A 25,213-nucleotide genomic window follows, 5' to 3' on the forward strand; every position below is an offset into this window, starting at 1 on the left:
GGAGCAGCCCGGGGTGCTGGGAGCTGTCCCTGCCACAAAACCATCCCTGGGATCCCTTCCAGCCCACACCATCCCAGGATTCTGTGATGTCCCCATTTCCCACACGGCCAGCTCAGGGTTCTGCAGGAGGTGCACGGAGCCAGCATCACACTGTGCTGGGGAAAACAGCTCCTGGTGCTCAGGAGCTGCAGGAAAACCCTGACACGAGCCAAACTTTAAAGGACACGCTGCCAAAATCCCCGTGAGGGACCACCAAGTGTCCCAATGCAGCCCGTGGAGGGGGTGGGAATGTGCCAGCCCACAGCCAGGTTGGGAAAGAGCTCTGGCTGTGGGAGGATGGAGGGTCTGGGTGCAGCAGCTGAGAAAGCTCTGACACAGCAGCCATCAGGAGCCCTGCCCGGAGGTCTCAGGGCTGACACGGGACATCTGGAGCGGGAGCAGCTTCCCAGAGGAGCACCAAGTTCCTGGAAAGCTGCAAAGGGAGAGATCACAGAACCACGGACTGCTTTGGGGTGGAAGGGACCATAAAGATCACCCAAGTGCCTCCCCTGCCATGGCAGGGGCACTGTCCACTGTCACAGGCTGCTCCAAGCCCTGTCCAGCCTGGCCTGGGACACTGCAGGGATGGGGCAGCCACGGTGTTTCCTGTGGCAAACTCTGGCCCTATGTTTGAAGTTGCTGAGGCTGAGTCTGAGCACAGCAAGAGTGCAACCCCTGTGGGAGCAGAGAACAGCATCCATCCAAGGGGGAATTCTGCCCCTCTGCCCTGCTCAGGCGAGGCCCCACCTGCAGAGCTGCCCCAGCCCTGGGGACAACATCAGCAGCACCTGGAGCTGCTGGAGAGAGCCCAGAGGAACCCATGGAGCTGCTGCAGGGCTGGAGCCCCTCTGGAGCCAGGCTGGGACACCTGGGGGTGCTCACCTGGAGAGGAGAAGGATCCAGGGAGAGCCCAGAGCCCCTGGCAGGGCCTGAAGGGGCTCCAGGAGAGCTGCAGAGGGGCTGGGGACAGGGATGGAGGGACAGCACACAGGGAATGGCTGGAAGCTGGAAGTGGGTAGATTGAGATGGGATAGTGGGAAGGAATTCCTGGCTGGGCGGGAATTCCCAGATTTGCTGTGGCTGCCCCTGGGTCCCTGGCAGTGCCCAAGGCCGGGCAGGGTGGGCTCCAGAGCAGGGTCTCTGTCCCGGTTTTGGTCCCGGTCCCGAACAGGGCCAGGCCCGGCCGGACTTGGCAACTTTGTGGGCGTGGTCTCATTTGCATGAACCAATGGGAGCGGTGTATGCAAATGAGGCCTGGCGGGGCGGGCGGGGCGGCGCGCGCGGGGCGCCTTTGTCCGGCTCGGGCGGCGGGGCCGGAGCGGCCGCAGCGGCCGGAGCGCGGTGTCTGCCCCTGGCGCTGTCCGAGCCCCGAGCGGCCCTGGCCCCGTGATGACTCTGGAGGAGCTGCCCGGGGAGCGCCGCGCCGCCGGGAGGTGAGGCCGGGGGGCGGCGGGGGCCGGGCGGGGAGCGGCGCGGGGCGGCCGGTGACGGCCGGTGCGTCCCGGCGCAGGATGGAGCAGGCGGGGGACGCGCTCGAGGAGGTGCTGAGCAAGGCGCTGAGCCAGCGGAGCCTCACCCTGGGCGTCTACGAGGCGGCCAAGCTGCTGAACGTGTGAGTGCCCCCCCGTGCCCGTGCCCGCCGGTGCCCGCTGCCCGGCGCGCCCGGTGACGGCGGTGCCCCGCAGGGACCCCGATAACGTGGTGCTGTGCCTGCTGGCGGCCGAGGAGGAGGAGGCGGGCGACGCGGCGCTGCAGATCCACTTCACGCTGCTGCGGGCCTTCTGCTGCGAGAACGACATCAACATCCTGCGCGTCAGCAACCCGGCGCGCCTGGCCGAGCTGCTGCTGCCCGCCGCGGGCCCCGACCCGCCCGCAGACCTGCACTGCGTGCTCGTCACGGTGAGCCCCGGCTGCCACCGCGGGGGGACATCCCCGGCTCCCCGGGGCCGCTCCGGAGCCCCCAAACCGCCGCGCCCGGGACTCGAACCCGCGGCCTCGGGGGCTCCGCGCCGGGGGTCCCGCGGTGCCTCCCGGGGACAGCGGCTGCCTTCGCCCCTCGTTTGCTGTGGTTTCCCTATCTTCCTCCTTTGTTTCTCCCCTCTTTCTCCTGTTCTGTCTTTTCTTTCCCTTATTTTCCTCTTTCCCCCCTTCCCTCTTTATTTTCCCCCTTCTCTTTCCCTCTTTCCCCTTGTTTTTCTCTCCCTTCCCCCCGCTTTTATCTCTCCCTCCTGTTTTTTCCCCCGTCCCTACTCTGCCCCAGAGTCCAAAGCTAAACTCCTCACATGCTCCCAGGCCTGACTTGTTTGTTTGCCTCGCCAGCAATTTAAGATGATTCACCCTCCTGCTCTCCGTGCCGCGCTCCCCCCCCCCTCCCCGCGCCGCTCTCGGGTTGTTTTTGCTGCCGTGCCGGAGCTTTTTGCCGTCCCCTTTCCAGAACCCGCAGGCGTCGCAGTGGAAGGACCCGGCGCTGAGTCAGCTGATGTGTTTCTGCCGGGAGAGCCGGTACCTGGACCAGTGGGAGCCGGTGATCAACCTCCCGGAGCGGTGACCCCGGCCCTGCCGCCAGCGCACGCTCTCGCTCAGGAAGGAACTCCCTGCCCCGGCTCCGCGAGGGAAAATAAAACCCGACAGCAGCGACAAAAAAAAAAAAAAAAAAAAAAAAAAAAAAGATATAAAATAATAAAGCTACAACCGATGTCATTTGGAGGGTTTTGGCTGGAGCTGAGGAGAACAGGGATGAGCCCAGCCCGATGCCCTTCCGAGAACTCCCCTCACTCCTTCTCTCCTTAAGTGCCACTTAAAAGTTCCTGCTTTAAACACCTTAACGAGCAAACGAGGTTAATCGAGGCCTTTTGCCAGCAATGTTGTTGTATTTTTGGGATGTAATTCTCACGTTTTTATGCTAAGATATATAATAATAATAATAATAAGTTATTTTCTGATATCGATGGAGAAATTATTTATACTTGGAGGTTTGAGAACCGAAACGCCCTCGAGCAGTTGGTCTGCAACCACGAATCTTCTCCCAGCTGGCTGCAAAAGCAGCGCCATTAATATAATTGTTTGAAATTCGAGTGTTTTTTGGGGTTATGGTGTTCTTGTTTTGTGTTTTCTTTTTTTTTGAAATAAAGTGTAAAATCAAACCTTTGGCCCGGGCTTTGATTTTCATCGCTCCACGAGTGCAGCAGACACAGGGGCTGAGCAGCAGCTGCTGCTTCCTCCTCCTGGCCACGGGCAAGGTCCTGTTGAGCAGCTCCAGTGTGGGTTCATTCCCGGCCCCTCCCAAGCAATTACAGGCTGAGGCAGCCCATGTGCTGCAGGAAATGCTGGGAATGCTATTCATTTATTTATTTATTTACTTTGCTTGAACGCCTGCCACAACAGGAGCTTAAAAAATAAAATAAATAAAATAAAAAAGGGCTTTGCTGCTGAGGTTTCTGTGCTCCTGCAGCTCTTTGGCAGGTGGGAATCCTCATTCCCTGGGGAGGAAAATGTGGCGTGGGTTTTCCTTACAAAGCCCTGGGATTTGTTTGCAGCCCCAGCTGCTCCTCGATGCCACGGCCAGGCTGGCACAGGTGGCATTCCTGCGTGTGGCAGGACAACGCCAGCGTGCTGCTGGCACTGCCTGGGGACAGCAGTGACACACTCTGTCCCCCAGCCCGGGTCACCGTGTGCCCAGCCCGGCCAGGAGGGGAGGCTGGACCTGTTCTCCCACTCCTGGGATGCTCCAGCACCAGGCCACCCCGTCCCTGCTGTCCCTGTGTCCAGCCCAGGTGCCACCCTGTGCCTGGGGACACTGCAGCAGCAGCAGCAGATTTATTTCTCCAAGCTCAGGCTGAATCCAAACCCCTCTGGTTCTCCCAGTGTCCCCACACCACAAAATGGGGGGTCCTGGGGACCTTGCCCAGCACACAAATTCTCATTTTCCTCCCCAGATCAGCCAGCTTGGCCAAGGACAAGAGCGGCAGCCCAGTGATGCCCCGTGGTGGGGTCTCACCACAGGCTTCTCCCAGCACCTGCGGATGCAATGGTTTAATTTCTTTTTAAAAAATAATATACAAGGGCAGAGTCTGCAATTCCCCAGATTTTACAACCCCTGTTCTTTCAGGGGGTATTGATGGCAAAAAAACAAAGTGCAAACACAACCACTCCAGATTTCAGTGTACACTGCATTTTAAAAATGGCACCTTTACCAAGAATCCCTGGATTAAACACTGTCAGATTTGGGCAGCTGTGCTGGATCTCCATGTAGGATCTCACATCTGGCTCAGCACGAGCTTCAAGGGCAGACACCAAAACATCCCTGCAGCCCCACCAGGGATCTCAAACCAAACAGGAAAATCCCAATTTCCTCCCAGATTCCTGGGAAAACAGCCACCAACAGCATGGGGCCCCTTCCCTGCCCAGAGCCCCCTGCAGCTGGGCACAGCTGGATCCCCTCAGCCCCAGCTGAGCAATTAACAGAGTCATTAATTGTGACCAGGGCTGTGACAAACACACACAGACACGGTGAGGAGGAATTAGTGCAGAGCCACCTCGTTGGGTTTTATCGCCTGCCACCAGAAAAATACCCCCATTACAAAAATAATTGGCAGCCAAGCAGAGGGTAATCAGCAGGTTTCTCAGTCAGGCTGATTTCTGGGGCTCTGCCAAAGAGATTTGTCAAGCAAAGTTGAATTTTTTTATTCTCTATCGAAAGTGGGTCTATAATTCCATATAGAAATGACAAATGTGCAACATAAATGACAAGTGGTTCATGAATCCTGCAGATATCCTCCCAGAAATGCAGGGTTCTGGCAGATGCCTTCAGCTGCCTGCACATGAGGACATTTGCAGCCAGCTGAAGGCAGGATTATTTTTGAACCCTTCAAAATTTGCTGTTAATATATAAAGTTTATATATCTACACATACACACACAGAGAAAGACTTTTTTATTATGTGTATATATAAAATATATACTAGATGGAAAGGCCCTCAATTATAGATGCATAACCACAAGCTGGAGCTAATTTGGCATTTTTCCTGTTTAAAAATGGATTTTTTTATAAAAATGAGTCAAGTTCTGACTCCCTGCTCAGAACCCAGCTGGGATTGGGAGCGAGGGCAGCGTTCCTCCAGCTCTGCCAGGGCACTTCCAGCCTCTCTTTCTTTCCTCATCTCTCTGAGGATGTGTTTTATACTAACACAGGTGGTTTTTTGAGAAAAAACGCAGCAGAATCCAAGCTGGAAATTCTGCTTTTCCAACTGACAGAAAGCAGGGAAAGCATCCCTGATTCCCATCTCTATCCTTTGAAAGCCCTGGGATGAGAGGCCAGCAGGAGGAAGGCTGAGGCAGAGCTCCCTGGAGCTCCCCAGCAGCTGCTACAATCATTTTGCAAGGTAGATTTTGCTAGAAAATGCACTTTAGGCGTGCCTGTGCACAAACAGGTGCCAGGCACAATCCCCCCCACCCTCCCCCCAAAACAAAAACAAAAAAAAAAAAAAATCCACAATTTTATAAAATGTAAACCCAGTGATTCCATCAGGTCTCCACAGCTCTGCTTTGTCTGCAAAGCTCAGGCAACTTTGGTCGTGCTGGAGTTGGCAAATGCCACCAGGACCCCCCGTGCAGTGCAGAGACCCTGGAGCCCGTTCCCTTGGCCAGGACAGAGAGGCAGAAAGCTCCTAAGGGGGACAGGGGCAGCAGGAATGCCTTGGGGAGCTCAGGGGGTGCCCACGGGGTGCAGGTACCTGGGGGAGCGGTGGTGCTTGGCCCAGGGGCTGGGCAGGAGGGGCTGCCCCTGCCTGCCCTATAACAAAATGCAGGTTTTCTTGTCCTTGAAGGGGTTCTCGGAGGCTGGGATGCCCATCAGCAGGGGATCCTTCTTGGCGTGCTCCTCACAGTACAGCATCAGGTCAGCCGAGGCCTTGGACACCTGCAGGGCACACGGATGGGCACAAAATGGGGTTTGACGTGGAGATGGCACCAAAATGGGGCACAGGGAATCAGCAAAAATGGGGTTTGACGTGGGAATGGCACCAAAATGGGGCTCAGGGAATCAGCAAAATTGGGGTTTGACATGGAGATGGCACCAAAATGGGGCTCAGGGAATCAGCAAAAATGGGGTTTGACATGGAGATGGCACCAAAATGGGGCACAGGGAATCAGCAAAAATGGGGTTTGACATGGAGATGGCACCAAAATGGGGCAAAGAAATCAGCAAAATGGGGTTTGACGTGGGAATGGCACCAAAATGGGGCACAGGGATCAGCAAAATTGGGGTTTGACGAGGGAATGGCACCAAAATGGGGCACAGGGAATCAGCACAAATGGGGTTTGCCATGGGAATGGCACCAAAATGGGGCTCAGGTCACAGGGAATCAGCAAAAATGGGGGTTTGACATGGAGATGGCACCAAGATGGGGCACAGGGAATCAGCACAAAATGGGGTTTCACATGGAAATGGCACCAAAATGGGGCTCAGGGAATCAGCACAAAATGGGGTTTCACATGGGAATTGCACCAAAATGGGGCTCAGGGCAAAGGGAATCAGCAAAAATGGGGGTTTGACTTGGGAATGGCACCAAAATGGGGCTGAGGAATTAGCAAAAATGGGGTTTGACATGTGAATGGCACCAAAATGGGGCACAGGGATCAGCAAAAATGGGGTTTGACATGGGAATGGCACCAAAATGGAGCTGAGGAATCAGCACAAATGGGGTTTGACATGGGAATGGCACCAAAATGGGGCACAGGGATCGGCAAAATTGGGGTTTGACATGGGAATGGCACCAAAATGGGGCTCAGGGAATCAGCACAAAGGAAATGGCACCAAAATGGGGCTCAGGGCATTGGAAATCAGCACAAAATGGGGTTTGCCATGGGAATGGCACCAAAATGGGGCACAGGGCATTGGAAATCAGCACAAAATGGGGTTTGCCATGGGAATGGCACCAAAATGGGGCTCAGGGCTGGGAGGGAGCCTCGTGGGGTGGGAGAGGTGCTGGGCATGCACTCGTTCTGCAGGGCTCTGTCTGCTGGTGTGATCCCCAGGGAATGAGGGGAAGGATGGAGCCTGGGCTCCCTGGGGCTGCTGTGACACCAGGCAGGGAAAGGCTCCAGCTGGCTCCCACAGGACTCTGCAAACAGGAGGGGCATCACACCACCATCATCACAAACCAGCCCTTTCCCAACTACAATACATCCTAAGTGCTTCTTCACCTATCCACTTTTACCATACCATAAATACCTTAAAGCAAATAATCTAAAATCATCCTCATGATCCATCTTTCATAATTCTATTTCTCCAAAGTATCTAGTCTTATTTACGAAACCACCCTTTAGAACTTGTTTCTAGCTCCATTTCTCTCTCAACAATATCTATCCTATTCCATTTCTAAATCAACATTTCTTATCTCAACATTTACATACAAATCCACACTATGTGAACCTTCTGTCAGGCTTTAAGAACTCTCTACAAATCTATTTCCCACAGGGCTTCAAAATAATTCCAGGGGGATTTTCATCTCTCCTGGAGGGACAGGACCAGGGGGAACAGCTTCCCACTGCCAGATGGGATATTGGGTGGGATATTATCTACAAGAAGTGTGTTTATTAATTATTATTTATTATTAATAAATTTCATTATTGTTATTACTTTTTTATTTATTATTATTATTTATTATTATTCACTATTATTTATTATTATGTATTGTTTTACTACAACTTATTATTTATTATTTATTATTAATAAATAATTTTATATACTTTATAAATATATAAAATATTCTATATATAATTTTAATATATATGTAAATATATATTTCTATATATATTAATATATATATTTTATATATTTTATATATTATTATTTATATATTATTTTGTTTATATTATGTATATATTATTTTGTTTATATGACTTATACATTATTATGTTTATATATTATTAAGTATCAATAAATTAAATCATTTATTATTTCATATTAATCATTCACTATTATTAATTATCATTAATTATCATTTATTATTTACTATAATTTATTATTTATTACTTATTAATATTTACTATCATTTATTATTATTTATTATTATTTACTATTATTTATTATTACTTATTGATATTTACTGTCATTTATTATTATTTATATATTATCATGTTTATATTATTTATATATTATCATCTTTATATAATATTATTAAGTATCAATAAATTAAATTATTTATTATTTCATATTATTTATCATTCACTAATATTATCATTTATTATCATTTATTATTATTTACTATAATTTATTATTAATTATTACTTATTAAGATTTATTATCATTTATTATTATTTATATATTATTTCTGTTTATATTATTTATACATTATCATCTTTATATATTATTATTAAGTATCAATAAATTAAATTATTTATTATTTCATATTATTTATCATTCACTAATATTAATTATAATTTATTATTATTTATTTTTATTTACTATAATTTATTATTTATTATTAATATTTACTATAATTTATTATTATTTATATATTATTATTGTTTATATTATTTATATATTATCATCTTTATATATTATTATTAAGTATCAATAAATTAAATTATTTACTATAATTTATTATTTATTATTACTTATTAATATTTATTATCATTTATTATAATTTACTATTATTTACTATAATTTATTATTTATTATTTATTATTATTACTTATTAATATTTATAATTTATTATTTTTGTTAATATTTATTATTTATTATTATTTATTAATAAATTTATTTTAATTATTTATTTTTATTATTTATTTTTATTAACTACCATTTGTTATTATTTATTGCTATTTATTTGGAATTCTTGAGCTTTGAGGAGGCAAACACTGAGGTGTGGGTGCACAAAGCCACCAGACCCACACAGACACTGTGCAGTGTCCCTGTCCTGCAGCCAGGAGGAGGAGGAGGAGGAGGAGGAGGAAGAACCCCCTGAGCTCACCTTTATCCTCTCGATGGAGGCCTCGATGCGCAGCTGCTGCACGGTCCTGCGGGCCTGGGCGATGTTGTTGCTCGTGGTGGCCGTTTTGCCTGACATTTTCAGAGGGGCAGGGAGGCTCTGCAGGGAAACACGGGGGTTGTTGTTGCAGCAGGCAGCACAGCGCCCTGAACTGCTGCTGCACACAGGCAGCCACCACACACGCTGCAAAAAGGGGTTTTGAAAGGTTATTGTTGTGGCATCCAACAGGAGCAATCGGCCAAAAAACAACTCTGGAGGCAAAACACGCTCCAGAGAAAGGCACGGAGCTGCTGGGCTCTCAGGTTAGGCCCTTTCTGACCCAGAGATGGGGCAGCTGAGAGGTGGTGTAAAAACTTTCATGCCATTTCCAGTCTCATGAGAAGGCTGAGACAACACAGATGTTACAATTCACACAACCAGAAGCTGTTTTATATGTTTGAGAATTCTCACAAATTCATTTCCCACTCTGTGCAGGTTTCTGAGGCTGTGGCACAGCTTGGGCCACTGGATCCCCCCTGTGCAGCTCCCCCTGGGCTTGCAGGGATCCCAGAGGGTCCTGGAGAGCCACAACATCCCTGAAAGCTGCCCCAGGAGAGGGGACGAGCTCCTGAGCCCTGCAGAGTGAACGGAGGAGTGAGCCAGGGTGGAACCACAGGGTATTGGGGTTGGCATATCAGACCATCCAGTCCAACCGTGGCCAGCACTGCCAAGGCCACCCTGCCCTGGGTCCCCAAGTGCCACATCCACAGGGGTTGAAATCCCTCCAGGGATGGGGACTCAGCTGTGCCAGGGCTGGAAAACCTTTCTGGGGATAAACACCACCCTGGCTGACAGAAATGCCACCCCTGGCTGACGGAAATGCCACCCCTGGCTGATGGAAATGCCACCCCTGGCTGATGGAAATGCCACCCCTGGTGATAGAAATGCCACCCCTGGTGATAGAAATGCCAGCCCTGGCTGACAGAAATGCCACCCCTGGTGATAGAAATGCCACCCCTGGCTGATGGAAATGCCACCCCTGGCTGATAGAAACATCATCCCTGGTGATAGAAATGCCATCCCTGGCTGACAGAAATGCCACCCCTGGCTGATAGAAATGCCATCCCTGGCACAGGCAGCACCCAGCACCCCTGGCTGGTTCTCCACCTTAGTCCTGAGTGTCCCAGGCCAGGCTGGACACTGGGACACCCTGGGACAGCGTGAGGTGTCCCTGCTATGGCAGGGGTGGCACTGGGTGGGCTCTGAGTCCTCTCCCAACCAAACCAGTGTGGGATTCCAAATTATCCATGTCTGCGGGAATCTCCAGCCCAGCCCTGCCCGTGTCCCTGTCCTGTGTCCCAGCAGGCTCCAGCAGGGCCCTGCTGGCTTTGCCCAGCTCCAGGAGATGAGGGGAGCTGTGTGTGAGCCCCTCAGGTGTGTGACAGCTCCCGTGTGTCCCCTCCTGTGTGTGCCCCCAGCCAGCCCCGTGCCCTCTGCAGCAGCCCCTGCAGGCTCAGGTTTCCCTCACCTGGCCTGGCAGCATCCCCTGTCCCCAGTCCCTCTGCAGCTCTCCTGGAGCCCCTTGAGATAAAAAATGAATTTTCCCAGCAGGAAACTCCAACAGGCACTGCTGGGTTCCACAGGGACCCTGCCCATGCAGCCCCAAATCCCTCTCTGGGATAAAACAAGGAGCTGTTTCACCAGGACACAAAGCACAAATCCACCACAAATGGAGCCCAAAGTCCCATCCAGCCCCTGCAGTTCCCCCTCACAACATTCAAAACCTGCAGTGTGAAAAACCCAACACACAGCAATTCATTTTTGTCCAGTAACAAATGCAGCTCTGAGAGGGCAGTTCAGGAGCTGCTGATTCCTCCAACTTTCGTACCTTTTTTTTTTTTTTTTTAGGTTAAAAAAGTTGCAGAATTAAATGATAAACGATTATCCTCTCATTTAACTGGGGAAAGGCCACACTCAGCCTTCCCTCCCCAGCCCCAAACCCCCTTTTGCCCCTGGAGCTGTTGGAGTCTCTGGATCCCTTCCCACCCCACATGGATTGACCTCCTTAGGAAAGTTCCAGTGCTTATTTTCCCAGCTGCTTAGCTTTGTTAATAAATTAGATGGTTGGAAAAAAACAAACCAAACCAAAACAAGCCAAACCGTAAGATTTGAAAATTAAATTGCTGCGTTTGCCCATCTCCAAACAAACAGGAGCTTTAATAGCCCTCCTAAGATTACTAAACCTCTTCTGCAGGGAGATTTACAGCAACTAGGTCAGCTGCCCATAAATCTGTTTTCCTTCCCAGCTTCTGGCAATGCATCTGGGCTGCTGCAGCCATGGGATTTCTCCCAGGGCACCCCAGGACTCCCCCGATTGAACTGGAGGTGCCAGAATTCTGCAGAACGTGGGGTTCAGAGCCCTGGGCAGGGTTTGCTGGGCCAGGAGGATGTGCCAGGAGAAGAAGCTGCTCCCTGAAGAAACAATCCCTCATTTGGAGAGGGCACAGCTCTGATTTCTAGGAAATGATCCCTGGTGCTCAGCGGGCAGCCCTGGGAGCCTCCCCCATCCCAAAACCTTCCCTTGGGATCTCTGGTGTGTCCCAGCTCCTCCTTCTGTGCTAAATGCACCATAAACGAATTTTCAACAAGTTTTTCTGTTCACTACCTAAACCAAAACGTGGCTGGTGATCCAGGCCAGGCTGGACATGGCTTGGGACAGTGGGAGGTGTCCCTGTCCTGGCAGGGGTGGCACTGGGGGGATTGCAGCTCCTTTCCAGCCCAAAGCATTGCAGGATTTCCTGCTGTGACTCAGGCAGGAGGGGTTCCCTGTGGGGACACTGGTGACAAGCTCGGTGCCCTGGCTGTGACACAGCTGAGCAGGGCCCGGGCTGGTGGGGACAGAGATTCCCAAAGCCCAGAGCAGCTGCAGGCACGGCTGCAACTCTCCCCTGGGTCTGACTCAGAGCCTAAAAGCAGACAAAGGATCGGGCCCAGAGCAGCCTCCCTGGCACCACCCTGCCATGGCAGGGCCACCTCCCGCTGTCCCAGGGGCTCCAAACCCACCCAGCCTGGCCTGGGACACTGCCAGGGACACAGGGACAGCCACAGCTGCTCTGGCACCTGTGCCAGGCCTGCCCGCCCTGCCAGGGAAGGGTTTATTTCTCATTCACCCACTGCAAACTGCACAGGAGGATTCCCACCAGCCACGCCGCCAGGGAAAGCGAAAAGCACGGGAAACTTGCAGTGCACTTCCTGCAGCCACACCTGCACCTTTTCCTGTCCCAAAACACCTGCAGACAGGTGGAGCTGCCCCTCTTGCAGAGAACAGCCCTGCTCTTCCAGGCCTTGCCCCATTCCTTTCCCCAGGCTCTGGGTAATGAGGTTGCCATGCAGCAGATCCCCAGATCCGCCTGGGCTGCCTGCCAGAGCCCAGCTCCAGTGGGATAATTAAACTCTGGACTGTCTTATTTACTCTCTCAGATCCAGGACTTGTCAGGCACCTGCTGAGGGAAAGGTAATTAAATCAGCCCTGCACAGGCAGGGCTGGGGATCTGCTGGAAATCCCAGCAGCTCTGCCTGGAACACAGCTCCCAGTTTGCTCCAGTTACACCCAGCCAGCTCCTACTGGAGCAGCAGAGCCTGGCTGGCAGCAGGGCAAACCCTCAGAGGTGTCTTGTAACTGCTTCTTTTGAAATAAAGCAGATTTTGAGGTGAATAACTCAGAATTTGGATCAACAGAGCAGGCTGGGCAAAACACAAACCAACACCAGTGACAAGGACAGCACCTCCAAGTGTAACACCCTGCCAGCCCTGGTTTTCCTGCCTTGGTTTTCCAGCCCCTGGTTTGTTTTCCTGCCCTGGTTTTCCAGCCCCTGGTTTGTTTTCCAGGGCTGCCAGCAGGGATCTAAAGTTACAGCTGACCTGCAAATGCAGGCTCCAAAGGGCTCTCCCCTTGCAGAGCCACTGGAGCCCGGCTGGGCAGGGTGGGAAGGAGGATGGACGTGCCAAACTCGCCAGGGAAAGGGCAGGAAAAGGACACGGGGTGTTCCCAACGTCCCACTGGCCCTGCACACCCTGCAGGTCCCTGGGAATCCATGGAGCTGCTCCATGGAATCCAGGCTGGAGCAGCTCCAGCCCGGAAATGTCTGGATGCTGCTGCCCGATAAACCAGAAACAAATCTCCACCCTGGGAATGATCCCACTTCTCTAAGATACACAGGAATGGGGGGAAAAGAGGGAAACAAGGAGCTGGACAAGCTCAGAGCTGCTGCTCCCAGCTCGCCCCCAGCCCTGAGCTCGAGGTTTCAGTAATTCCACCACGAGTGCTGCAGGTTTCCAAGTGACCATTTCCAGTCCTGCAAACTTCCTGCTGTTTGTTGGAAGACTTTGAAGCTGGGTCTGGTTTGTCACCACCACTGACACAGGCTCTGGCTGCTGCCATTCTGCTCCCTCCTTCCTCCCTGGCATGCTCTCATCCCACTGCCTTCAGCTGCCACCCTGCAAACAATGCGGGAACAACACCAGCAAAACCCCAAATCCAGCTGCCCCTTGCAGCCGTTCACATCCCCCAGAGCTCACAGGAATTAAAAGAATAAAATTTTGCTTCTGCAAATGCAGGGATCTGCCGGGCAGGAAGGTGTTGGGAGGAGGAAGAGGGGATGCAGGGAGTGGCACCAAGCTGAGGGAAATCCCTATGAAGAACAGGGAGAAGGAGCCCCAGCGGCCCCTGGAGGGGTGGCAGGAGTAGGGGGTGATGGCAGAGGCTGGGCTGGCCCCCGTGGCCCCTCCAGGGGCAGGCAGGAGGGGGTGAGGCTGCCCTGGTCTCAGGGCGCTCTGCACTGATCCCATCCCCGGAGCCCTGCGGGGGCCCGTCAGGACTTGAACGCTGGGGTTGGTTTTCCTACAGGGCACCCTTGGGAGCTCAGGCTCTGTCAGGACTTGCAGAACCTGAAAGTGCTCCCAGTCCAAGCCAGGAGGCCACTGCTGGCACTGAAGGTGGGGGCAGGAATGAACAGCTCAGCTCTGAGCAGGCACGGGAGCACAACCGGCCACAGCAACAGAGCTGAAACAATTCCACAGCAGCAGCACCAGCTTCTGCAATCGGGACATTCCCCAGTTTTGATCTCTGATTTATCAGGCCTCCAGTGGAAGAATGTGCTGGAGGAACCTCATTGTGCCTGGCTCTGTTTCCAGCCCAAGTGCTGCAGAGGATTGGGAGGCGCGGCGGGAGCTGAGGCGTCCCCCCTGGTCCTGCACACCCCGGGCACAGCAGCACCTGGAACAAGGAGAGCCAGGAAGGGTGGCAGAGGCACAGAGCCCCTGACAGCCCTGCGGGAGCGACAAAGGAGCACCCGAGGGGTGTCCCTGCCCACCTGGAACCCAAATGGAGCTGCTGCATCTCCCCAGCAAGGAGCTGCCTTGCCCTGGCAGGCCCAAGGACCTTGGAAAGGACCTGGGAAGAACGGATGATTATTCAGGGTGGAAAAAGAGTGGAAGGGCTGTGTGGACGGGAGCACCTTGAGCTGTGTGCCTGCAGCACAGGCTCTGGGAAGGCTGGGTGCCATCCCATCCCCACTGGCACCTCCACTGGGAGCACTGGGAGCACTGGGAGCAGGCAGGCACGTCCCACTGCTCCTGCTGGGCAAGGAGGGAAGGGAGGGAGCAGGAATTGCAGCCCAGCAGCCCATCCCTGCCCCGGCCACGCTGCCTGCCTGGTTCTTCCTCCCAGCAGCCCAGGGGAAAGCCCAGGGCTCTGAGCGGGGCCGTGCTGACACCCAGTGGAAGCTCCGGGGCTGGAACCCTCTCCTCCTGCCAGAGAGAATGGAAATGGGCCTGGGCAGCAGGAAAACAGGACACTGAGGGTGGAGCAAAGCAGGGACTCCAGATGCTTTTGGGTCAGTTCTCTCTTGATGGTGCTTTTGTCCCATCCCTGGAAGGGTCCAAGGCCACGATGGAGCAGCCTGGGACAGTGGGAGGTGGCCCTGCCCACAGCAGGGGTGGCACTGGGTGGGCTTTGAGGGACCTCCCAACCCAGATTCTGGAATTTTACAATCCTTATTCCCCACACAGCGAGCAGAGAGACAAATGGAGACACAAATTCCACAGGATTCTGGGAGCACCCCGGGCCACTCCTAACCTTTGCAGCCTGAACACAACACCCACAGTGCAAACTCCACAGGAAAAATGGCAACAGGGGGCACCCATGACCTTCCTGCTCCCATCAAGAAGAAGAAGGATTTTTCCACATCTACCCCAAACCAAGCTGTGAGCAGCAGCTCCCTGGTTAGGCAGGTGAGAAGGGCTGGATTTTTCAGCAGGACTGGATTTTTAAGCAGGATTCAGGTGAGATTTACAGGCACAAATATCTTACATGCATTAGAAAAGGTTTAGGTTTGGTGAAAGAAAGGAAGATCCTCCCCAGACAAGATCCTGCCCCAGGAAAAGGAAAGCTGGAGCCTCTGGCAGCTGCAGGACCTGCAGAGGTTTTGGGGAGGATGGGGCTGCTCTGGGGTGCAGCACAGCCAAAGGGGCTGGGGGAGCTCAGGCAGCTCAGATTTCAAAGCCAATTTTGCAGCACAAAAGGCCCAGCAAGGCCCAGCTCTGCTGCCATCCCCTCCTGAGGAGAGAGGCTGGATGAGAACTGGGAATTGTGGCAGATCCACCTGGTTTGCTGTCAGTGCAAACACAGAATGAAAGCCCCCTAAAGCACAGAACATCCATTTGTGGTGTTTCCTCCTTCAGAGAATTTACACTTGAGAGTACTGAGAGATTTTACACTAGAGATCCTTTTTTTTTTTTTTTTTAAATTATAAATAACGTTGCCAGTGTCTTAATTGGGGATTAAAACCCTTAATGATGTGAAATGAAAGGAAACAGACAACTCCCAAGATCTTCAATTGGACTTGGTGTTCTGGGTGTTTAATTAAGGCCGTGCTCCTCCATGGCCTCCTGTTTTTAAGTTATTCCAGCACCATCCTGCTGATCAAACTGGGCTGCAGCTCCCTTTGATTTCCAAAGGCAGCCCCCACTGTGGGACTCTGTCAAACCCAGTGCACATTCTGGGAGAGGAGCAGTGGAAAAACCTACTTCTGCTTTCCTCTGCATTTCTCCTGACTTCACTTTTTGTACCTTCAGCACACACAAAAAAGTGACTTTTAGATCAAGGTTACTTTGAAAAACATCTGAGCAGTGTTATTTTAAAGACACTGGAAAAGGCAATGAACTGCAGGGCACAGAAGGTCCCTGTTCCTCCCCACAGGGAGAGGAGGGAAAACTCCAAAGAGACATTTGCAAAGAGACTTTGAGCTGCATGAAAATCAGGCTGCAGAGCAGGAGAGGGCTGTGCTGGCAGCTCCAGCCTGGCCCCAGGCTCTGTGACCTTCAGCAGATTCTTTGTCTGGCACAGATAAAGCCTGGGATGCTCTGGGGAGAGCCCCACGGGGCTCAGCTCCAGGAGCTGGGGAGGTGGGAAGGATTTCACCTCCTCCTTGGCTGCAGGAATTTATCCAGGTGCCTGTTTTTAAGGATGGGGGGGGGAATATAGAATAATTTGCATTTTTTGATGGTCGAACGAAACACGTGTGGCACAGCAAAGACACGAGTGATGAAGATTTGCAGGCTGGTAAGTAATTCCCTCTTATCAGGGGAATAAACAAGGAAAAGCTTAATTTCTGTGGGAAAAGCAGGTTTTCCTGCCCCCTGAATCCAACCCAAAAGCAGTCAGGCAGTTAAAATAATGAGGTGAAAAGTGTCAGCAGTCCTGCCAAGGTCTTTATATTTGTTCTGCTTCAGAATAAAATTAAATCACCAGGGTTTGGGACCTGTCATGCTGCTTCGTGTTTTGCATGAAATAAAAGAACCAGAGTGGACTGGAAACTCACCTACATAGGCAGACCTGCTCCCTGTCCAGCTTGCTTTGATTTTATCGGTGTAATGATCCTGAAACAAGAATAAAATCAAAGTTATAAGGATTTCACTGTTCAATGAAGCCAGAGCTGGGGGGGGGGGGGGGGGGTTGGCACTTGTGGCTTAATGCTAATTACAAAAACAATATTTTGAGATTGGAAAATCCACCTCAAACTTGGAGCAGCCTGGGACAGTGGAAGGTGTCCCTGCCCAAGGCAGGGAGCGGGACTGGATGGGATTTAAGGTCCCTTCCAACCATTCCAGGATTCCTTTGACCCTGGAGCTGTCAGCCTGCGGTGATGTGTCCTCACAGCTGGGTGTGAATCAGTGCCCAGACAAATCTGAGAGCTCACATTCCCTGTGCAGGCCTTGCACAGCCACAGAGAAACCTGCGATTCTACCAGCCCTCACGTCCCTCCAGGCCCTGGCAGGGCTCTGAGCTCTCCTGCATCCTTCTCCTCTCCAGCCCCAGCCCCTGAGGGCGTTGGAGCCTTCAGGTGATGGGAGCTGGGTGAGAGCTGGAGCGGGGAGGGATTTACAGATGAAACCACCCTTCCCTTCACCCTGCTGGCTGTGCTGTGCTGCTCAATCCCTGCGGTCACACCCAGCTCTGTGCCAGGTTCCAGCAGCTCCCATCCACCAGGGGCTGGCGATGCCCCTGGCACTCCCAGTGCAGCCATCCCATATTGAGGGTTTTGACTCCATCTTTTAGCGTGGAACTGGGACCAGAGGCACTTCCTGAGCTGGCACAGCCAGGGCACGGCCAGATCTGGGATTTCAGCCTTTGGCATGGGTCCAGCCTGCGCTGCCAGGGGTGCTGCAGCCCTGGCACTCAGCCCTGGGACTGCTCCGTGCCCACCACAGCCATCCCTGCCCTCATTCCCAGGGAAGGAGGAGGCAAAAACCCACCTGAAATTCCCCAGGGACGGCCCTGAGCGAGGAGGCAGCTGTGGTAATTTACTTTGGGAATTTTAGGAGGAATTAGAGACAGGACTTTTGAATTGTTTTGGATGATCTGGTTTGTTTTTCTTGTCTTCTGCATAGGCAGGAAGGGGGAATTTGGCTCAAATCATTACAACGTGGTTTAGAAGGTCTCAAGACCCTTAGTTATAAGACTTTTTAAGGAGTTATTGACTAATAAAACACTGTCAACAAGGATGTTTATGTTTTGACTCAATCTTTAAATATTTTGTTTTATGGACTCATGCTACAGTGTAAGCTCTTTTAGCCAATCATGTTATGGCACACAAACTTACAGTGCTGCATTCTAAACTCTTTGTTTACTTCTGTAATTACTTTTGCTATCTCTTAAACTCTAAAACTCTGAACTTCTTTTATTTAGCTAACATGTCTCTGGTTTAAACTATAAATCCACATTACTTCTGGCACCTCAGTCTGGGAGCCTTTCCCAGGGTCTCAGATCAAATCCTGGGTTTAATTCCAAGCTTTGGCTCACAGCCCGAAGTTCTGAGAGTTCCCTGCATTTCAGATTGCAGCAGGCAGCACGGGCAGGGTTCCCATTACAATCACACCCCACTTCCCGTGCTGGAAACGGGATCACACTTTTAACAAGCGCTGCTCTAATCACTGTGTGGAGGAGGAAAATAAATTGTGCTAAGGACAGTCTGCCTTGCCACAGTCCTTGTCCCCGTGCCAGGCTTGTCCTGTCCACATCCAGCAAGGAAACCAAAATAAATAAATGTGACACGTAACCTCCTCCAGGGACGTGTGGCTGCTGCACAAAATCAAAGCTGGCGTGGAAAAGCTGCTCCTCTGCTTATCTGTGCGACATCCCAACCTGCTCACACCCCCTGGACACCGCCAGGGAAACACAAGAAGAGTTTTTAAACTGGCTTGTGCACCCTGAGGGGGAAGCAAACACAGCCACAGCAAGCAGGAATGGTTTGGGTTGGGAGAGAGCTCCGGGGATGAGCCAGCCCAAGCCCACCTCCGGTTCACCCGAGCAGTGATTCCAGCTCCTGGGGCTGCCCTCCAGCCCAGAGCCACACTGCTGCTCCTGCCTGATCACAGCTCCTATCAAGCCACTCGTAAACCCCCACAAAGGCAGCATTGCTGGCATAGTTTGAGGCTGCAGTAATGCACCCCCTGCAAAAGCCTCCACTCGCTGCCGGGGAAGGAATAAATCAGGGAAGGGCACGTGGGCTGAGGAAATTCCACAGCTGGATGGGTCCCAGTCCCTGTGGCCAAGGCTGGCAGCACCAGCCAGCTCCTCCTGCTCTGCAGGAGTCCCAGCTCCAGCTGCAGCATCCCTGCTCTGCAGGAGGAATCCCTCGCAATGTCAACCAGACCGAGCTGGGAGAAGGATGGTCCCTGTCCCAGGGAAGTCAGGGACACTTTCTGCTTATCCCAGCCCCAAGCTCAGACCAAAAACCCTGACCTTGGGAGAGGGCTTGAAGCTACAAACAGAGCTGAAAATGCAATTTGGGATCTGCTCAGAACTATTCACAGCAACCACAGAATGACAGACAGGTTTGGGCTGGGAGGGAGCTCAAAGCTCACCTCATCCCAACCCCCTGCCATGGCAGGGACACCTCCCACTGTCCCCAAGTGTCCAGCCTGGCCTTGGGCACTGCCAGGGATCCAGGGGCAGCCACAGCAAACCTGGGCACCTGTGCCAGGGCTGCCCACCCTCACAGGGGGGAATTTATCCCTAATATCTCATCCAAACCTGCCCTATCTTTCCCTTCCTACGATAACCACCCCAATGTTTCCCTGGCTCAGGCAGCACGGGCAGGGTCCCAGGACATCCCCCTGGAATTCTGCTGGAAACTGGGAGGGAGAATGTTCCCTCCTCAGCTCACAGCACCAGGAAACCTCCTGGTTATGGGCTCTGGGGGTGGCTGGGCACAAAGAAAACCCTCCTTTAGATGGGAACACTGGACAAAACCTTCCCCGTGAGCTCCCAGTGGCTCTGCACGGGGAATGGCTCTGCAGAGCAAAGGGGTGATGGCACAGAGCAGCTGGATCAGGGAGCAGGCTGGGAGTGCAGGCTGGGAATGCAGGCTGCTCCCTTCCCAGCAGGACTGAGAGGGGCTTTTGCACCTCCAAACCTGTGAGAGCCAGGCTGGAGAACAGCCCCTGCACAGGCAGGGCTCCTCAGAGCAGGGCAGGAGGGCTTAGATCAAACACCCACAGCAAAGGGTGCCAGAAACTCACCTGTCCCTGCACAGCACGACTGGAAATCCATGGGAGAGGGACGGGAAGAGAAAGGGGGTAAACAAAGGGGAGCAGGGCTGGCTCAGCCTGAGCTGAGGCCAGTGTTTAAACAAGGAGCTGATCCCAGCAGCCTCAGCTGCTGCAGCACAAATAACCCTCACAACACACTTTCTTCCCTTTCCCTCCTCCCCCTGGAACTGCAGCACATGCCAAGACGCTGATACGGACACAGGAAGCTGAATATAAACACATTGCCTGTTTTACCAAATATTCAAAGGAACACAACTAAAAATACTCAGCTGCTGGTGTCCAGGAACATCCCAAAGCTGGGATCCAGCCCCAGCCGGGGAGCTGGGATTTGGGGCACACTGAACCCCAGGCCCCAGCTGCCACAGAATCCCAAATGGCTGGGGTTGGAAGGGGACCTTAAATATCTTGTTCTGTTCCCTTTCCACGGCAGGGACACCTCCCACTGTCCCAGGCTGCTCCAGCCCCAGTGTCCAGCCTGGCCTTGGGCACTGCCAGGGATCCAGGGGCAGCCACAGCAAATCTGGGAATTCCACCCCAGCCTCTGTCACCCTCCCAGGGACAATTCCCAATCCCCAATCTCCCATCCATCCCTGCCCTCTGGCAGTGGGAGCCATTCCCTGTGTCCTGTCCCTCCATCCCTGTCCAAAGTCCCTCTCCAGCTCTCCTGCAGCTCCTCCAGGCCACACTGAGCTCACCCCAAAGCCTCTGCTCCCCAGGTGAACACTCCCAGCTGTCCCAGCAGAGCTGCTCCATCCCTGGCACCATCCTCCCTTGGATTCCCTCCAGCAGCTCCAGGTCCTTCCTCTCCTGGGGGCAGCTCTGCAGGGGTGTCAGCAGAAGATGCAGGAGTGGATCCTCTCCTCCCCAGGGCCACCTGGCTGGAAGGGGCTCAGCAGCTCCCCAGTCAGGAGTGCTGGATCCCCTGGGATTGCTGGGTCCCCACAGCCACGTGTCTCCCCAGGGGCTGGATGGACCCCACCACATTCCACCTCCCATGGGTACCCCCACTGCTCCCCCACCCTCCTGCTTCTACCCGTCTCCCTAAAATCCCACGGGGAATCCCAGCACACCCCTGAGCACCGCTGTCACAGCCTCTGCTCTTTCTCATCAATCCTTGCAAAACACAGAATGGAAACTTTCCGCTTTTTTTCCAACTTTCTGTCTTTTTTTTCACGTCAGCGGTGCAGTCGCACCCTTCCAAACTCCCCCCAGGTGATTCCTGAGTTCAGAAATGGTGTGGGACCAAGAGCTCCCAACACCGAGTGCAGGGGGAGCTCTGAGGTTTACAAAAACCAGCCCCAGCTGTGCAACAGTGCAAAATTCACCAAGCAGCTGCGCAGCTCCAGCAGAGCAGCAATCCCAGGAGCCGCCACACATCTGCAGCTCCCATTTCCCAAGACAAACGGAGTCCGTGATGACTCCCAGGCACTGGGGGTGCTCCATCCCAGTTAGTGGAGTTCACTCCCTGTCCTGCCCTGCTCAGGGGTATTTCTGTGCCAGGCCACAGCAGCCTTCCCCCTTCCCCAGCGTTTGTGCAAGCACAGAGGGAGTTGCAGCAACTCAATCCTCCCAGGAATCCGGCCCTGTGCCTGGGCCAGGGCTGTGCTGCGCCTCCCTGATAACCGCGAACCTTTGGAAGCGCTTCCCTCCGCCCTGCCGCGATCTCTGCTCCGGCAAAGGGCACAGAGGCAAAGGCTGGGCCTTCGTGGGGCTGAGCACGGAGCTCTGCAGCAGCGTGGGTCTGCTTTCACAACAGAGCACGGCCACAGAGGGACACACCGGGGCTGGGGAGCTGGGGCCAGGGAATGAGCACCTTCCCAGCCCAGAATGTCGCATTCAGCATCTCCCAGCAGCTCCTGCAGGGACGGCGGAGCCACAGAAGAAGGAGGGAGAGGGATTTTTACATAGGCAGGGAGAGACAGCACACAGGGAACGGCTCCCACTGCCACAGGGCAGGGGTGGATGGGATATTGGGAATTAGGAATTGTTCCTGTGAGGGTGGGAATAGAATTCCCAGAGCAGCTGTGGCTGCCCCTGGATCCCTGGCAGTGCCCAAGGCCAGGCTGGACATCCTGGGACAGTGGGAGGTGTCCCTGCCATGGCACTGGGTGGGATTTGAGGTCCCTTCCAACCCAAACCATTTGGGATTCCGTAATTCTACTGTGTCATGAACCTGGTTCATGAAACCTACAGCACAACTCAATAATTTGATTTAACACCAGCAAGACAGGAGAGATCAGCTGTTCTGCTGCCTGGGAGCCCAAGAAACTCCTCCAGGGCAAGAGGAGAATTTAATCTTTCAAGGGAAAATCCCCCACCAGCTGGGTGATTATGGAATGAGCTCGCCCTCAGCCCCAGAGCATCACTGTTCCTCTCTGGAATTGATTGCTCCTTGATTAGAGAGACCCCAAATGCTGTGGTGCATCCCAGCCGGGATGGAATACAGGACTGAGGAGTCATTAACTCCACACTAATCCCTCAAGCTCATTTAGTGGCACCGAGCAGCACAAAATCCTGCCACTGTCCACTGCCCACCCTCCACTCCCAGAACTTCTGAACCAATTCACACCCCAGACAAACACACACAAGTAAAAGGGTCCCTGATCCTGGGGGTTCCGAGCCAATTAAAACCCCAGATAATCACCTGGGAATTCCATTTTGCCACTTTCCAATCGCTACACTAATTAAGTCATAGAATCATGGAATGTCCTAAGCTGAAAGGGACCCATGAGGATCATCAGGTCCAGCTCCTGGCCCTGCACAGGACAACCCCAAAATGTCACCCTGAGCCCTGGCATTCCCAGGGGATCTGGGCAGTGCCCACCACCCCCTGCAGGAAGAACCTTTCCCAAAATCCAACCTAAACCCCTCCTGACACAGCTCCTTCCTAAAAACACCAGGCTAAAACCACAATATGCACTCAAAACCCTCTTTGCCCCCACTCCCAAAAAAGTAAAGAACTCCAGCTTGCAATAGAGAATCTCAATGTTAAAGTTACTAAAGGAACTAAAAACTTCCAAGAGTTGAGCTCGATGATCCGTGTGGGCCCCTTCCAGCTCAGGATGTTCTGCAATTCCATGATTCCCAGCAATCCTGTTACTGCAACAGGGTGTGTAATCGCAGTATCAACACGAAACCTCCTGGAATAATGACGCTTCCCACTAATTAACCTCCTTCCCACACTCAGCCCACAACTCCCCGCACGTGGGAAACTTCCTCCGCCAGGCACAGCTCCGTGATCCCAAGGAAAACCCACGGGCTGGCAATGCTAAAACCGGGGAAATTGAAAGGATTTAGCTGAAGGCTGGGGCGGCCCCCGTGGAGTCGGAGCCGCCAGCTCTGGGTGTCCATCGGTGCCACGGGGAAGGTCAGCAGGGAAGGAGGCGGGAAGGAGAAGGAAAGGAAGAAAAAATTTGCCTATTTTAGGATTATTTCTGCCTAATTAAGCACACAAATTTTTACACAATTAAGCAGCTTTTCCCTCACTCCCGTGCCACTTGTTGAACCACACCACACCCGCCGGGAACCCCCTCTCAGCACAACCAAAAACCGCTTTAAAAACCCCACAAAAAACTCCAGACCCACCCCAAAAGCCGCCAGGCACCGCTCGGGCCCGGCCCGCCCCGCCAGGCCCCGCGGCCGCAGGGGCCGGGCCGGCGCTCCCCGCTGCCCCCGCGGGGCCGGGCGGGCTGTCCCGGGTGGCGGAGCTCGCTGTTCCCGGTGGGAACCCCCCTGTCCCGGCCGATCCCGGTACTCACCGAGCGCCGCTCCCGGTGTCTCCACGGGCGACCGGAGCGGGAGCGGGGGCCACGCCCACCGAGCCAAGCCCCGCCTCCATCCCAATCTGCCCCGCCCATCCCCGCGTGGCCCCGCCCCGCCCCGAACGGGGCGGGGCGGGGCCATGCGGGGATGGGCGGGGCCAGGAGAATGGTGGGCGTGGCCACGCTGTTCTCCCGGGGGTGCTGGAGGGATGGAGGATTTGGGAATTTTGGGAGTCAGGGAGGGGCAGAGGTGGTATTTGCGAAAACTTGTCTGCTGCCCCAACGAGCCCGGCGTGCCCGTGCTTGTGGGGCTTTGATCGCCTGGGAATTCATTTGTCTGCAGAGGCAGGGGAGGGTGTGGGTTGAAATTTAAATGCGGGCTCCTGCATGGGAGATGCAGGAGGGAGACGGGCTGGGAAATGAGGGTGGAGAGGCAAGGTTGTCCAGGGGAAATGGGGCTGCTCCATCCGTGGAAGTGTCCAAGGACAGGTTGGACAGGGCTTGGAGCAGCCTGGGACAGTGGAAGGTGTCCCTGCCATGGAATGGGGTGGGCTTTAAGGTCCCTCACAGTCTGGGATTCTACAAAATTCCAGGAAAACTGGGGAAGATGCTGCGCTCATCCCTATCCCTCTGCCCAGAGTACGTCCCTATGGAGCATCCCTGCCCTGAGAGCACCAGGAAAACCTCTCTCTCCTCGTTCTTTTCCATGGTTTTGCCCGCCGTTGCTGTCCCTGGCGCTGCCAGGCTGCCCCGGCTCCAGCCTGTCTCCAGAGCAGCTTTTATGGGAGAGGAGATGGGATCACCAGCCTGGCCGGCTCCTCTCGATTGCCATTCCAGCTGGGAGAGCAGGGATGCACAGGAGGACCTTGTCCTGCATTGTGCCCCAACGAAAAAAACCCGAACAAAACCATCAGGAACACTGATAAAAGGGAAGGAATTCCTGGTTCGATTCCCAGTTAAAAACACAGGAATCCGGTTTTCCCGAGTGTGGCCACCAGCCAGGGAAGCGTTGCCCTCTCGTGGGCTAAAGCAGCAGCAGCTTCCCACCATTCCGCCCTAACCGAGAGCTTAATTAGCCAGCGTTAATGAACTACCTGCGTGCCCATAGCGCAGCATTTTCCAGCGAGCAGCCCCTGACCTGAGCAGGAGCTCCTCGGGCTTCCCTGGAGCTCGGCAGGGATTCCCAGGAGCTTTGCTGGGGCTCCTGTCCCACCCTGCCCATGGGCTGGGCACACGCTGGGAGGGCACCCTGGCATTGAACTGGGCACACACTGCTCGCACTGGAGCTTGTACTCTGCATACTGGGAGCACTGGGACATGCAGTGGACAC

General features: G+C 53.3%; 2 protein-coding genes across 3 annotated transcripts; one reads left to right on the forward strand and one right to left on the reverse strand.

Moving 5' to 3' along the window:
- Nucleotides 1–1,350: 1,350 nt before the first annotated feature.
- GADD45A (growth arrest and DNA damage inducible alpha) lies at nucleotides 1,351–3,182 on the forward strand. The gene is made up of 4 exons (XM_063165192.1): nucleotides 1,351–1,472; nucleotides 1,550–1,651; nucleotides 1,725–1,938; nucleotides 2,474–3,182. The coding sequence occupies exons 1-4, from the start codon at nucleotides 1,429–1,431 to the stop codon at nucleotides 2,585–2,587; spliced, it is 474 nt and encodes a 157-aa protein (XP_063021262.1). The 5' UTR covers nucleotides 1,351–1,428; the 3' UTR covers nucleotides 2,588–3,182.
- Nucleotides 3,183–4,954: 1,772 nt separating this feature from the next.
- GNG12 (G protein subunit gamma 12) lies at nucleotides 4,955–23,963 on the reverse strand. 2 transcript variants are annotated; one of them, XM_063166306.1, is made up of 4 exons: nucleotides 23,881–23,963; nucleotides 16,891–16,948; nucleotides 9,014–9,130; nucleotides 4,955–5,955 (listed from the first exon to the last, which is right to left on the reverse strand). In XM_063166306.1, exons 3-4 carry the CDS (start codon nucleotides 9,107–9,109, stop codon nucleotides 5,830–5,832), a joined length of 222 nt encoding a protein of 73 aa, XP_063022376.1. In that variant the 5' UTR covers nucleotides 9,110–9,130; nucleotides 16,891–16,948; nucleotides 23,881–23,963; the 3' UTR covers nucleotides 4,955–5,829. The 2 variants fall into 2 exon arrangements, with proteins under 2 accessions (XP_063022376.1, XP_063022377.1); XM_063166307.1 differs by having other exon boundaries at nucleotides 9,014–9,214.
- Nucleotides 23,964–25,213: the final 1,250 nt, after the last annotated feature.

Source organism: Melospiza melodia, chromosome 11 (assembly GCF_035770615.1).
Source record: "Melospiza melodia melodia isolate bMelMel2 chromosome 11, bMelMel2.pri, whole genome shotgun sequence".
NCBI classification, from domain to species: domain Eukaryota; kingdom Metazoa; phylum Chordata; class Aves; order Passeriformes; family Passerellidae; genus Melospiza; species Melospiza melodia.